The sequence below is a fragment of the Hemicordylus capensis genome, chromosome 1 (genome assembly GCF_027244095.1).
Source record: "Hemicordylus capensis ecotype Gifberg chromosome 1, rHemCap1.1.pri, whole genome shotgun sequence".
Classification (NCBI taxonomy): Eukaryota; Metazoa; Chordata; class Lepidosauria; order Squamata; family Cordylidae; genus Hemicordylus; species Hemicordylus capensis.
Genome location: NC_069657.1, coordinates 417,597,796 through 417,613,060, shown reverse-complemented (window position 1 = coordinate 417,613,060; position 15,265 = coordinate 417,597,796). Strand labels below are relative to the sequence as shown.

Below are 15,265 nucleotides of genomic sequence, written 5' to 3'. Positions count from 1 at the left end.
AAAGAGTTGATTATATTAATGCCTGGGAGTATTCTATAATTGGGTGTTACCACCGAAAAAGCCTTTTTTCCTTGTTGCCACCCATTTAGCCTCAGATGGTAGAGGGACTTGGAGGGCCATAAAGCTACACACACGGAGTACAGCTTGAAAATCAGTTGTCAAATTACATATTGTTATTAGCTCTCTTTACTTTTTTAGGTAAGCTTTTCTGCTAGATGTATTTGATAGTTGCAAATGTATATAATGTACAAGTGCTCAGATGTAAGAGTGGTGTGGCACCAGTTATAATAAAAACTAAAGTGTGTCACAGTATCTACAGACCCTTCATGCAAGTGTAACATTCTCTTTTCCCCCTCTACGCTGCTGGGGTAAAATTTAGGACTGATTGTTTTGTTGGTTTTAATTGATTTGGAGGTGCTTTACACGATCGGTGTGAAGTGCCTGAGGAGGTTCTGTGGGGAGAGTGGGCTTAGCCCGCTTTCTCCGCACTTGAGCCGCTGCTTGTAGCTGGGAGGCTGCCTGGATTGGTCGCCTGCATGACTGCCGGCTCCATGATGGAGCCAACAGGGGCAGTGGGTATCAGGGGCTCCGTGCCCCCTGGAAGTTCCAGGAGGCCCTGCATGAGTGTGCAGGGCATCCTGGAGAGACTTCCAAACCTGGGAGGCTGCTTGCAGCCTCCTGGCGGGGTTTTTCTCATGTGTTGCCATGGCGCGGAAACCCATGGCGACACATGAGAAAACCCAGGTTAGTGAAGTGCTCGCTCTGCTAACCGGGGCTAAAGGGAGGGCTACTTCGGTGGGCTAGCCACCAGAGAACCACCGAGCTCGCGCGCGAGCCTACTGGTTCTCATTATGGGGAAAAATCGGTCTGGGCTTCTTTAGCCTGGTTTTCCCTCATTGTGAGAATAGCCTCTTTGTCTTTTTTGCTTGTTGTGAACCACCCAGAACTGACATTTGGAGTCAGATAGAACTAAAATAAGTAAGTAACCAACCCACCCACCCCTGCCTATGTACCACAATGGCTGGAGATGATGGTAGTTGTAGTACAACAACAGCTGGAAGGCCAACATTGTGCAGCCCTGCTCTAGAGGTAAAGATAGGGATGTTACCTGCAACTTTATAGAATCCCTACATTGGCTATTAGAGAATGTAATCCAAGAAGTGTTTGGACTAAATTGGGCAAAACACAGGAAGAATGATGGTACAGCTTTTCTTTGGCACTTCTCTGCAAATACCATACATTCACTAGTGGAATCTCTTTGGATTTCACTATGAGGTCATTCACACAATCAAAAACTGTGTTCTACCTAGGTTTGGGGGCTGTGTGTACTCCCAATTTCTGATTGTGTGGAAGCAAGGTTAGAGGAAAAGCTGGGTAGCTTTTTTTCCTACCTTTCTTCCACACAATCACTTCTACCCAGGTTTTCCTCTAACCTTGCTTCCACACAATCAAAAATTGGGAGTACACACATCTCCTAAACCTGGGTAGAACACAGTTTTTGATTGTGTGAATGACCTCCCTGTGAGTGAAATTGTACTTCTCAAATTACCTGTTGGAAGGACATCTTAGATTTATATTCATTTTGTAAAAAGCTGTTCCACTTCTTTATCATAATTGCAAAGTTCTCTGTACTTCTGCCTTCCAAACTCTTCAACCTTTCAATACCTTGAAGTCTGGGATTTTATCCACCATGAGAGACAGCTGAATTACTATCATACTTTTGCAGTGTTCAAACGAAGTATTTCTCAAGATACATACAGCCTGACACACTGGGGCCTTTCACACAATTGAGCAGGCAGGCGGGCAGGAGGAAGGCAGGGTTAAACCAACCTTCCTCGCATGCAATCCAGACTGGCCCCAGCTGTACCACACTGCCACACCCACAACCAGCATGGTGTGCTTGAGGCCAGGGGAATCCCACAATGCGACAAGCGCAGAATCCGACGGGTGCGCTGCGTTGAGGGGTTCCCCCAGGAGACCAGCAGTCTAGGCGCTAGTCTCTGTGTCAGTGCAAGTTGCAAGCAACCTGCGCTGACACACGATCCGGGAGCCTGGGTTAATGGTGCACTCGCCTTGTTAATCCAGGCTAAGAGCCAGGCTTCGGTGCTGTGTTTGGCGCCACGGCACCACCGGCATCCATGTGGATCCTGGCGATTCTCACAGGCAGCCAGGCCCAGGATCGGCTGCCCGTGAGAATAGCCTCACTATTAAATTCACCTGTGGCATTTACAGTAGTTATCAGATCCATCCAGGCCTCTTGTAATTAGAGTTAAATTGTCCAGTGTGCACAGAGATCTGCACAGATGTTACACCAACAGTAGCAGTAACACCTCTATGGTCTGATTAAAATGACCACAGATTATGGGCTTATTTTCAACCTCTAGAGTACTTACATTTTTTTTCTTTGATGAAATGTGCACATCATTTGTCTGATACGTTGGATTAGAGTGTCCAACATATCAGACACAACATAGAGTTAGAGTGTTGGACTAGAACTGGGAGGACCCAAGTTCAAATCCCCATTCAACCATGAAACTCACTGGGTGTCTCTGGGCCAGTCACGTATCTCTTAGCCCAACCTACCTCACAGGGTTGTTGTGAGGATAAAAATAACCATGTACACTGCTCCGAGCTCCTTGGAGGAAGAGCGGTTTATAAGTGTAAAAATAAATAAAGGAATAATTAAATTAAATTAAATTAAATAATGTGCAGTTCACATAAAACTAGATCATCAGTGTACCTGCAGTGGATGAATGTTGGCCATAAGAATTTGCCTTTAATGCTTCCCCTTACGTTGGTGTTTCTAATCCCACTGGCACAGGGCTTTTTTAATTTGTGGGGCAGGGGAGTTGCTTTCTGGGATGTTGAGGAAAATGGCAGATCGCCCGCCCAGACGATTACCAGCTGCTACTGGTAGCTCAGAAGGTCAGGGTGCTGGGATGTGTCGCCCTGCCCCGCCGGAGCTCCCATAATGCACCGCGCAATCCTCCCCCCCCTCCCCAAAGCTAGCTGGAAGCAGCCACAGCTGGCAGACAATCACAAAAACAGGGTTAGGAGAGCGTTCAGTCTCCTAACCTCATTTTAAAGGTTGGCTATGGAGGCGGGTTTGCTGCTGAGGTGTCGCCAGGATTGGGTGGTACACATGCACAGGCAAAACTGGGCTGGGCTTCCTTAGCCCCAGTTTTGCCTGCATGTGTGAATAGCTTCGGTATGTAATTAGAAAGTGGGATATTTTGTACATAAGCTTCAACCAAATGATCACTTCTGGTATCAAACTGAAATATGTAAAACATGAGACTTTGATTCTTTATGACTACATAGATTTTAACATTGGAGCATTTCCCCAGGGAGACTTATTTTAATGTGGTGATCCATCACAGTGTCATGTAGGTCTGAAATTAAATAGTTTAATAGATTTTCAAATGTTACAGGCTACAATGATAGCACATTTATAAAAACATAGAATCAAAAAGGAATATGATGAAGTGTTGAGAAAGTAACAATAGGGGCTGTGAGCACTTTCGTCTGTTGTTTTGGAAAGGCCAAAACATTGATTAAAAACATGTGGATTGCTTGGTAGTGAAATACTGGAGTGCTATAATAAAACATGATACCTTATAAAGTGGTATTGATCTATTGTTTTACCGTCTTAACATTTGCAGTAGGGAGTATGTTACCATTTCCAGGTGGAGGAATTTATGACCAGAACTTTCACCACATTGAAATATATCTATAATGCATCTTTAAGTATGGGCTAAAGGTTTGCCAAACTAAGCAACTTGGTTTCTGACCAGCAAAGGAATGTGTGGGAATGTGTGTGTGTGTCATCCTGTTGCACAATGAATTTAGCACACCAAGAACCTGTTCTTATGAGTAGCCAAGCCTGGGCTTGGCTGCCCATGAGAACCGCCGAGATCTGCATGGATCCTGGCAGTGCTTCGGCAAAACCTAGTGTCAAAGCTCAGCTGTTAGCCAAGGTTAAGGGTGCAAACATGACAGGCGGGATCATGTGTCTGCCTGTCCCCTGCAGGAATCCCCTAGTGCACTGCATGTGACACGTAGTTCACAGTGGGATTCTCGGAGGTCTGGACAATGAGTCCTGGCCTCCATTTACCTGCATTGCCAGAAGCAGCACTAATAGTCAGTGCTCCTGGCAGCACTGGTTGTGTGGGCGCATGGCTTGTGTACCATAGGGGCTGGAGCGGTAGGTAAGTTGAGCCCTGCCTCCCCACTGCCTGCCCAAATATGTGTGCGTGGTTGTGTGAATAGCCCCCAAAACATTTTGACATACGCAGTTTAGACTAGTATGTTCCTGTCTGAAATGATGCCAAAACAGATATCAAATACTATTCAGTTTCATTTGTTTCTGATGAGCTGTGCTATACAAGGTCGTAGTGCTCATGAGATCCATGAAGACATTAAAATCTCACTTACCATGGTAGCCTAGGTTTCACTGAAGTGGTAAACTTTTGTCTGAGCTGTATCATATCAGACTGTAGGGGCTGCCTTGCATGAAGAATGCTCCTCCATACAGCCCGCCCCCCACTTCGCATAGAAAGCTAGATATCAGGAAGAAGCCTTCAATTACTATAGTTTCACCATAGCATAAAATGTGGCCTAAATCCAAACCAATCCTACCTAAGACCTCAACCCAAATAGGTGAGGTATTAAGTTGTGTCCATGTTAACAAATACTAAACATTTTGACTTGGGAGGAAGTCCCTCTAAATGCAGTGGCATGTTCAAGTAAACATGCATAGGTGGTGTGGTATAGAGGTTAGAGTGCTGGACTAGGACCGGGGAGACCCAAGTTCAAATCCCCATTCAGCCATGATACTTGCTGGGTGACTCTTGGCCAGTCAGTCACTTCTCTCTCAGCCTAACCTACTTCACAGGGTTGTTGTGAGGAGAAACTTAAGTATGTAGTACACTGCTCTGGGCTCCTTGGAGGAAGAGTGGGATATAAAATGTAATAGTAATATTAATAATTAATAATAATAATAATAATAATTAGTAGTAGTAGTAGTAGTAGTAGTTTTGCAGGGGAGTAAATGCTTTACCTTTGTGTGCCATACCGCTGTACTTTGTTTCAGTCTGTATATTCGCTCGATCAATCGATCGATTTGTCTATTCATAAATCTATCTATTGATCTGTTGATCTGTCCCTAGTATTCTCCTGGAGTTAGACTGTACAGATGATACAGTGTCATTGGGAGAGGTGTCCAGCGTACCACCTGGTCCAGTTTTGCGGGAAGAGTTTCAATTATTGGTGCCTGAGGATGTGGACAAGGTGTTCAGTTTAGTCTAGCCAGCCACGTAAATGTTTGATCCCTGCCCTTCATGGCTTATTAAATCTAGTAGGGAGGGAATTTTTATCTGGGTCCAGCAGGTTCTAAATGCCTCATTGAAAGAGGGAGTGATCGCAGCTTTGTTGAAGAAAGCTGTTATTCGACCACTCCTAAAGAAACCTAGTCTGGACCCAGAGGATGTGCACTACTGTAGTCTGTGGCCAATATTCCTTTCCTGGGCAAGGTGCTTGAGTATGTAGTGGCTGACCAACTCCAAATACACTTGGAGGAAACAGATTATCTAGATCCATTTCATTCAGGCTTCAGACCTGGCTTTGGAACAGAAACTGCTTTGGTCACCCTGTGGGATGACCCGTGTAGAGAAAGAGACAGGGGGAGTGCAACCCTGTTAATTCCTTTTGGACCTCTCAGTGGCTTTCGATACTATTGACCATTGTATCTTTTTGGAAAGGCTGGCCAAGTTGAGTGTGGGAGGCACTGCTTGGAGGTGGTTCCGTTCCTGCTTTGAGGCTCATTTCCAAAAGGTGGTGCTGGGGGATTACTGCTTAACCCCTTGGAAGTTGTGCTTTGGGGTTCTGCAGGGTTCTATTCTTTCCCCTATGCTGTTTAACATCTACATGAAACCGCTGGGAGAGGTCATCCAGAGATTTGGCCTGAGGTGTCATCAGTATGTGGATGACACTCAGTTGTATCTCTCTTTTTCATCAGACGCAGGTGAGGCGGTGACTGTCCTGAATCAGTGCCTGGATGCAGTAATGGACTGGATGAGGGTGAACAAGTTGAGACTCATTCCAGACAAGACAGAAGTACTGTTGGTCGATCGTTCCTCTTTGCCCGGGTGAATGATGTTCAGCCTGTTCTAGATGAGGTTGCACTCTCCCTGAAGGGCCAGGTTCGCAGTCTGGGGGTTCTCATCGATTCAGCATTGTCGCTAGAGGCTCAAGTGGCCTCTGTGGCTTGGAGCACCTTTTATCAGCTTCGGCTGATATGCCAACTGAGATTGTACCTGGATAGAGATAGCTTGACCACACTTACTCATGCTCTGGTAACCTCTTGCTTAGTTTACTGCAATGCGTTTTACGTGGAGCTGCCTTTGAAAACGGCCCGGAAACTGAAGTTGGTACAAAACAGGGCTGCAAGTTCATTAATTGGGACTGGACGTTTTGATCATATTATGCTGGTGATTTGTCAGCTGCACTGGCTCCCAGTCTGTTTCCGGGCCCAATTCAAAGTGCTGTTTTTAACCTTTAAAACCATAAATGGCTTGGGACCAGGTCACCTGAGAGAGTGCCTTGGCCCATATGTCCCAACTTGGACCTTAAGATCTTCTTTGGAGGCCTTGCTCCGAGTGCCCCTGCCAAACAAGGTGAGGCAGGTGGCTACTAGGGAGAGGGCCTTTTTGGTGGTCTCACCCCATTTATGGAACAGCCTCCTGTGTGAGGTTCGCCTGGCACCATCACTTTGTTCTTTTAGATACCAGGTGAAAACCTTTCTGTTCACTCAGCTTTTAAAAATTGGTTGTTGTGGTTGTGGTTGTTGTTGTTGTTATTGTTATTATTATTATTATTATTATTATTTGGTGTGTTGTGATTTGATGTGTTTTATGTGATTTTATTGGATGTTTTAATGTTGTGTTGTGAGTTGCCCAGAGAACAATTGGGAGAGGTGTCCAGAACTGCCAGGAGCTCCTCGGTGGCAAAACTTACCTAGGGATCCCGCCAGTTAGCTGAGGTTAAGGGTATGAGCATGTGAGCATGCCCTTAACCTGGCTAACTGTTTGTGTGTCTGACACAGGAGCGGGTTCCCAGCCGTCGCCGGGGGGATGCCCATAATCCACAGCACACTCGTGGTGCATTGTGGGATATCCAGGGGCCAGGATAACACATCTCAGCCCCCGAACCTCCACACTTCCTGAGGCAGCAGCGGCTCATCTGGGCATGCAATCTATGCACCCAGCAACTCTTCTACAGTAGATAGTGTGCGGGGAAGGTAAGCTGCTGCAGCCTTCCCTGCCACCAGCCCTCAAGCCCGCTCACAGGATCATGAGAGAGGACTCATTCTCTCCAAAATACTCTGGGAGGAGCTGGCAAAAGTTCTGTTCTGGTAACATTTCTGTTAATAAACAGATCAAGAGTATGTGGACTCTTTTAAAGAAGAATTGAATTAGTGAGTAAAAAGGGACAGATTTGTTAGTGTTAAATTGTCTTTTTATTATTTTAAATCAACATTGTTTTAACCTGCTATGAGCAGATCCTGCAAGGGTGATAACTTGAAAACTTGAAAACTTGAAAAATAAATAAATAAAACATCCCTGATCTTTCCTCACTTTAGTTGTCCTCTCAGACCCATGGTCAATTAAATGTGAAACAGGACAGCGGCAGCTTTAAACACATAAACTACACAGAAGCTCGTATAATAATGTATAATACAGAGGACCTTCTGTATTATACATTATTACCCAAAAGGGGAAAGGCAGGATGAAATGCCAGCCATTTCTGATGTTCTGGGGCCGTCTTCGATGTTAACGTTTTGCATGCACAGAATGATTTGCATTGTGGCATTGGCATACATGGAACTGATTTTAGCCCTGTTGACATGTTATGTTCAAAACTTGTACAACACTTGTACAATGAGTGCACAGTGTACACAGGCACAGTTATTCACGTTATGCTGAATGAAGGTACAGCAGTACACTTTCTATCTGCATTTGAGGGACCTGTACCTAGGCACACTTTTAAAATTAACACAGGTGCAGTCATTCACACAAAATCATGTTCCTGTATACAGACATCTGTACACCCGTACAAACTAATGAGGCTGTGCATACGAGCAGCCCAGCCAAACCAAGGCTTGGGCAGCCCAGCCTGGGTTTGGCTGCCCATGTGCATCACAAGGATTGAGCCCAACGTGGGTGTTGCCCTTGCAGGTAGTCCAGCCTTTTACCCTGGCCTTTAGTCAGGGTTTAAGGGCACAGGTACACCCTTAACCCCGAGGCTGGGGCCATGAGTATGCTCGGGCTGCATGCAGCTTGAGCATACACAGAGTCGGATGCCTATAGTGCCCGACTCCTGGGGGTATCCCCCAATGTGCTGCACTCATCATGAGGTACATTGTGAGATTCTTGGATGCCAGGAAAATGAGTCTTGGCCTCCAGAGATCCATGCTGCACAGAGTAGTGTGGATTGTGTGGGTGTGAGATGGTGCACCAAAGAGGCATTCGGAAGTCATCAGGGGTGGAAGGTAGGTTCATCCCTGCCTTCCCCACTGCCAGTCTGCCAGTGTGCACGACCTCAATGTCTGAATAGGACTTTAGTTGTAATGTGTCAAACTTGTGGCTTGCTCAAAGGTATTTCAGGGTCTGAATCTACCAGATGTAAATGTTTCAGCTATTGGGTTTATCTTTGAACAAGTTTCATGTTGCTGAACATGAAAGCAACATCCATTGCCCCACTGGACATATGTAAGCCCTTGGGCAACCCTAGAGGAGTTATCTGTGTCTTTTCTTCTCCCTCAAGCTGACTAATGCAATATATTATATTATATCAGACCTTGACAGATTGTCTTTGTATCTAGCAGCCAGACCCCAAATTTAGGAACCAGACAATGTACACTTGACAAAATTACCACAGTTAGTGACAGATATTTTGGAGGGAGAGGCTAAATGAGCTTCCTTTTATCCCCTTTACAACTAACAGAACAGAAACAGGGCAGCTTGGGAAAAATAAAACTTTATTCTCAACTTTTGAATATCTAAGTCTAAGTGCCATGGTTAAATTTCTAGGCACCATGGTTCCCTGGTGCCTGGGATTTTTCAGGCCCTGATTACACTGCATGTGTGCACATTTGTTTCAGATGTCTTCAGTGCAGATCAGTATTACAGCAATGTTTAAGAAGTACTTGGCATTAAGGATGTGATGAACTGGTTCGGATGTCTGGTGTTCGAGCTGGTTTGGAGGCGGGGGGTTCTTTAAGGGACAGGGAAGGTGCTCTTATCTCCTCCTCTGCATTCCCCCTGCTGGCGCTTTCCCCAAAATTACTGGTGTGGGGCTGCAATGGGGCTGTACCTCCTTGCAGCCCCGGACAGCAAGGAGGTATGCTGCAGCCCCATGCCAGTGATTTTGGGGAGAGCGCCGGCAGGGGAAATTCAGTGGGGGAGGTAAGAGCACTCTCCCTGTCCCTTAAAGAACACCCCCCCCGCTACCTCCCAGGTGTGCATGAACCAGTTCATGCACATCCTTACTTGGCACATCATTGGTACAAGGGATGTTTACCATAGGGATGGAGACCTGCGTGTTTATAGTGCAATTTAATAACTATTCACAACTAATAACAATTCATAATTGTACCTTCACTTCAGAGCAAAACAGAGGTATGCAATATTGCTGTAAGACTAATCCTCAGCTTTTCCTGTTGCCACCAGCCTACGCAGGTGGTGCATTGGTGCATGGAGGACCTAGCCTAATTGTTTCCATAGTTATAATTTTGTAGGGCAATACCATATCTCAGACTGGACATCGGGTCTCATACCCCAATGGTGTGAACATCATGGGCCATCAAATTTCTTCACTCAGTTGGTGCTGCCACACCCTTTTGGAGCTCAGTTGGAGCTGCCACACCCATAACTATCTTTGTGAACCAACATCTTTTTTGTTTTAACTGAATAACTTTATTTTCTACCAGGGTCTACCAGGGTCTTGTGCAAAGATTATCGATCTATGAACTACACTAGATTTTGTATTGGACCCCTAATGTCTTATCATGTAACTTTTGGGTCCTTACCTAAATAAAACCCGAAAGGTAACAAAGGAGTACAGAAAAGAGTCGTTTGTGTTTAATTATATTCCAGGCATAAGTCAGTTGCTGCTAGAATTGAAGTCAACTGTAGAACTCCAAGAAACATTTATGTCCTTTTAAAAAAAAATTGGCAGAGATCTGATAAGTCACTTTCTCTTCACAATCATACAGAATAATATATTCTAACATCCTTGTTTATATTACATGAAATATTGACGGATATCTCTTTAAACTTGCAGCAAGTAGTGGCAGCAATAAATGCAGGAGTCAATCCTAAAGGAAACACGCCTAATCAAGTCAGTCATTGGGATTTGGGAAGCTCTTTCTTCTTTGCTGGCACTGTTATTACCACCATAGGTAGGACACAATTTATCATTATATTTTAAACACTGTATTACCTAAAACAAATTTAATTTAAAATATATGTTTATGTTTTTATAGTTTATAAATAGTTAATCTATTTAATAGTTGTTTTATATTATGTTTGGAGACACTGGCTCATTCAGTACATACATATTTACATTTATAAGAAAGTCAGTAATGATATTAATAGAAAGTAGATTTACTTTGAAGTGAAAGCTATAATTTAATCAATCATACTGCACAAATAGATTACTGGAGTATCCATGGTTTAAAAAAGTTTGTACTTTATACTGTTGATTTGGGTCTCTAGACATGGTAGTTTCCATTCTATATAGCTTTCCTTCTATGCTCTAAGCAAGGTCTAAAAATGGGGTTGGAGGGTTGGGTCTGTTTGAGAAATATGTTTTCACAATAAACCTCACAGATAAATACAGATCTAACCACCTGGGATTTTATGAGGGTTGTGGTTTCTTGCAATACTTCAGGACCAAGCTTCTCCCTTAAACTTTATGTTGGGCAGCCTTTGCAGCAGATGCTACATAGACTGTTGCACTATGCCAGACTAAGTGAGATGACAGAAGATCTGTGGTTGACATCCAAACTAAATTACTCCTGAGTTGTCTTATTTAAAATTTTTATTTACTCATTAAAGCCGTATTTGAGAAAGCTTGTGGAGTTTGGAAGATGTGTATATCATCGTCGTTATACTCTCTTATTGAAATTAAATATTAATATAAACTAAGTAGTCCTTTAAATTACTCCTGAGTAGTACTATTGTGTAACTTAGTTAGAATGCCAGCCTGTGTGTTTAAGCATGGATTGCCCCATAGAAGGAGTTGGTAGAGACCATTTTTGACATGATAGAGACCATGGGGGCACATGGGTGAGGAGTACGGAACCCACTCCTGCCTGCAGCTTGTCTTCTAGTAGTCTGTCTCCCCACATGCTATTTTCTTGATTGAGCTCTTAAAATCTGTTCATGATCTTGGATCTGTCACAAGACATGATTGTGACAGATCCATATTTAAACACCTGGATTAGTCACAGACAATCTAGCTTGGCCCCTACTTGGCACCTTCTGTTCCATGATGGCATCTTGCACTCTCTATTAATGCTTTGTGCTAATGTTTTTTATTCAGTTGCTTATGTTTTCTGCACAAAGTTGTGATACCAGTCCAAGGAAAGAGAGGAGAGCTGGCACCCGTGCATGGCATCCTGGAACTTCAGGGGCCGTGTGGCCCCTAATCCCCGCAGCCCCCGCCAGCTCCGTGATGGAGCTGGCAGTCATGTGGGTGGCTGATCTGGCCACCCAGGGCTCCCTGCCTGATAGAGCAGTCTGAGCCCGCTCTCCCCGCTAACCTGCTCTTAGCAAGTCTCACTGATTGTGAGACTCGCCTCACCACTGAGTTTTAGTTAGGCTGACTCCTTAATGCATTGTTCTTTATTGTAAGACCCAGGGATCATTGGTGACCCTCATCAAGCTTAAGTGTGCCCCACTGGATCTATGTGAAGCTTTGACCAAAGCTGAATACTCAGCACGGTCCCCCGGCACCATGCAGAGACAACCATAATCACCCATTATCATCATGCAGTATTGTGCTTTGCCCAGTACTGGGGGAGGAGCTCCTTCAAGGGAAAGAGAGCCCTCTTGAGCCCCTGCACCATCTTGGAAGGCATTCACAAGTGTTGGAAGGTATAGCCCTTCCTGATGCTTTCCTCCTAGAGCTCTTAAGAGGGCTCAATGTCTCTTAAAGGGCCTCCCAGCACTGAGAAAAGTGCAGTACTCTGCAGAGGTTAGCACAGTGGGAAATGGCTCTGGCACTGAATATTTTTTGCCAAAGTGGATCCTGCTTCAAAAATAGTGAAGATGATTGCCTTAATTTATTTATTTGTGATTTCTCTATGTAAACCACTTTGGAAACGGTTTTGTTGAAAAGCTGTATATAAATATTTGTTGTTGTTGTTAATGAGTGAAACCCTTGCTGTTTATTAAGCCTTGGTTAATCCAATCAAAAGAGAAGTATTTATGATGAGTTCACATTTGGAATACAGTATACAGTTCTGGTCTTCCAACTCTAGGATAGGATAGGATAGGATTTTTATTGATTAGTCAAATGACCATATCAAATTACAAATTTAAAAACAGAGCAAACATAAAAGAATGGACTGGGTCTCACGATCAGTGAGACTCGGTTTTTCCTGGTGAGTGGGAAGAGTGGGCTAAGCCCACTCTCTCTGCTCACGGGCGGGCAGGGAGCCCTGGGCGGCCAGATCAGCCACCCACAAGATGGCTGGCTCCGTGATGGAGCCGGCGGAGGGGGGGGGGTGGAGCAGGGGCCATGCGGCCCCCACAAGCCCCAGTATGCCCTGCGCAACTGCGCAGGGCATACTGGGGAGACCCCCAAGCCGGGAGCCGGCTTTTCGCCTCCCGGCTGGGGGTCTCCTCATGAGTAGGCGTGGTGTGAAGGCACGCCATGGCTACTCATGGTTGCAAAAAGCAGGTTTGCAGGAGCGCTCGCTCCGCAAACCTGCTTTTTAGCAGGGGTTCTCGAGCGGGTTACCTGCTCAAGACCCACCGGGCTCAGCTGCGAGCCCGGTGGTTCTTACGGTCACCAAAAATCGGGATACCCTCTGCTAGCCCGATTTTTGCTGATCGTGAGAAGCGCCCCAATGTTAAACTTAAAAGAACCACATCAAACCACTGAAGATCTTAAAACAGAGCAGACATATGGCAGATTTAAACCTTTATGAACCATATCAAGAGAACAAGGAGTTAAAAACAAGGCAGATGTACAGCAGAAAATTTAAACCTAAAATTGACCATATCAAAAGATCATGGGTTTAAAACAAGGTGATAAAACAAGAATATTGAAAACTGGAAACAAACATGGGTTTAAAACAAGGTTATCAGTTAAAAGAATATTTGAGACAAAACAAGACTATTTAAAAACTAACAATTAATATGTGACATTAAAAGAGACCATTCAGCCTCCCCAGAGATAAGCCTTCAAGTTTTGGAGTCACCATAACAATCAACCCCAGTTGACTTCAAGTATTGTTCTCTTAGCCATGAGACCTTAATGGCATAGGAGACTACTCTTTCTATTACATATTGATTTGTTCCCTGCAATAAAGTCAATTTTGCTTTAACATTCCAGGATTTCATTTCCTTTTTTAAAAAAATGGTGTGTGGGGTGTTTCCAGATACTGCTCTCTAATACTGATATAAAGTTGGCATTTGAGGATATAGTGGGCCAGATCGTCCAATGCAGGTGCCCTGCAGAGTGTGAGAAACAGTAGAGTGGGAAGAGCGGGCTAAGCCCACTCTCCCCGCTCATGAGCGGGCAGGGAGCCCTGGGTGGCCGGATCAGCCGCCCAAATGATGGCCAGCTCTGAGACGGAGCCGGCGGGGGCTCGGGAGCTCGGGGGCTGTGCAGCCCCCGGAAGCCCCAGTATGCCCTGCGCGAGTGTGCAGGGCATACTGAAGAGACCCCCGAGCCGGGAGGCTGTTTTAAGCCTCCCGGCCAGGGGTCTACTCGCAAGTAGCCATGGTGCGGAGCCGCGCTGCGGCTACTCATGAGCAGATAGCCTGGGTTTGTGGAGCACTCACTCTGCAAACCCGGGCTAAGGGGCAGGCTACAGGAGCGGGTTAGCTGCTCCAGAACCACCGGGCTCGGCTGCGAGCCTGGTGGTTCTTACGATCACAAAAATCGGGCTAGGATTTTCCTAGCCCGATTTTTGTGATCATAAGAATAGCCCCAGAGTGTTTCTTAAGCTGTTATACCACGGAACTGGCCAAATTTTACCTTTGTGTCCATCTGCTCAAAACGCAATCAAATGAAAGCTTTCTGGTGCTCCATTTTCATTTTAAATGTCAAGCTATTCTCCATTTGAAACTGGAGTTTCACACTTGATAACCAGCGTGCAGTGCTTGAGGCTGTCAGGGCAGCTATATCTATTTGGGCACTCATGTCTGGAACTCTTTGTTTAAAAACCACCCTTGAAGCATTTCCAAGGTGCTCAGTGCATGGACTGAAAAGCCATGGAGGCTGTTCTCACGAGCAGCCGAGCCCAGGCTAGGGCATCTGGAATTCACGTGGATCCTGGTGCTTCCACCCTGCCTAACCCCGTTCCTAAGCCTTGCTCTTATCCAAAGTTAAGGGAGAAGGTGCTCTCTTGGCCTGACTGCCAGGATCTTGTGTCTCAGCCTGAGGAGACACAGAGACAGGCACCTAGAGTGCTTGACTGACAGGGGACCCTGTCAATGCACCATGCTAGTGCTGCAGTGCATTGTGGGGTATCCGGAGATCAGGATGTGTCGTCCTGACCTCCAGAGCTCCACGCTGAATGATGCAGTGCAGATTGTCTCAGAGCATGATCCACACTCCCAGCAATATTTCTGTGATCATCTTTGGGGAAGGTGAGTTGGAGCAGCCTCCCCGGCCCCACCCACCCGGTCATGGTGTAATACTGTTTTAAAAAGGTTTTTAAGGCATGAATTTTAAAGAACTGATCAGCTCTGTTCTTCAAGTTACAACTTGGGGAACCTATCTTGACCCATTTTCTATGCTGTGGTCCAGTTGCCCCCTCTCCCCTAGCTACGCCCCTGGTCCAATAGTTAAACATTCTGATAAGTATTAAACTTTTAATAGTCTCAATCCCTAACTCAGCTCTGACTAAGTAGGCTGGTGTAGATTTAGTTGCCCCCAAAATCATACGCAAAAAAGTGTCTGAATTATTTGAACTAGCAAAGCATTGGTCAAACCCTGTATTTCTGCACCATAGATTAACATTAGAATG

General features: G+C 45.2%; 1 protein-coding gene across 10 annotated transcripts in view; it reads left to right on the top strand.

Moving 5' to 3' along the window:
* Positions 1–15,265, top strand: part of KCNK2 (potassium two pore domain channel subfamily K member 2) — a 235,032-nt gene that overhangs the window by 101,040 nt on the left and 118,727 nt on the right. For all 10 annotated transcript variants that reach the window (XM_053309264.1, XM_053309275.1, XM_053309285.1 and 7 more), the window contains one exon: positions 10,342–10,459. In XM_053309264.1, the coding sequence (XP_053165239.1) occupies positions 10,342–10,459 (118 nt within the window). The remainder of the gene's footprint in view (positions 1–10,341; positions 10,460–15,265) is intronic.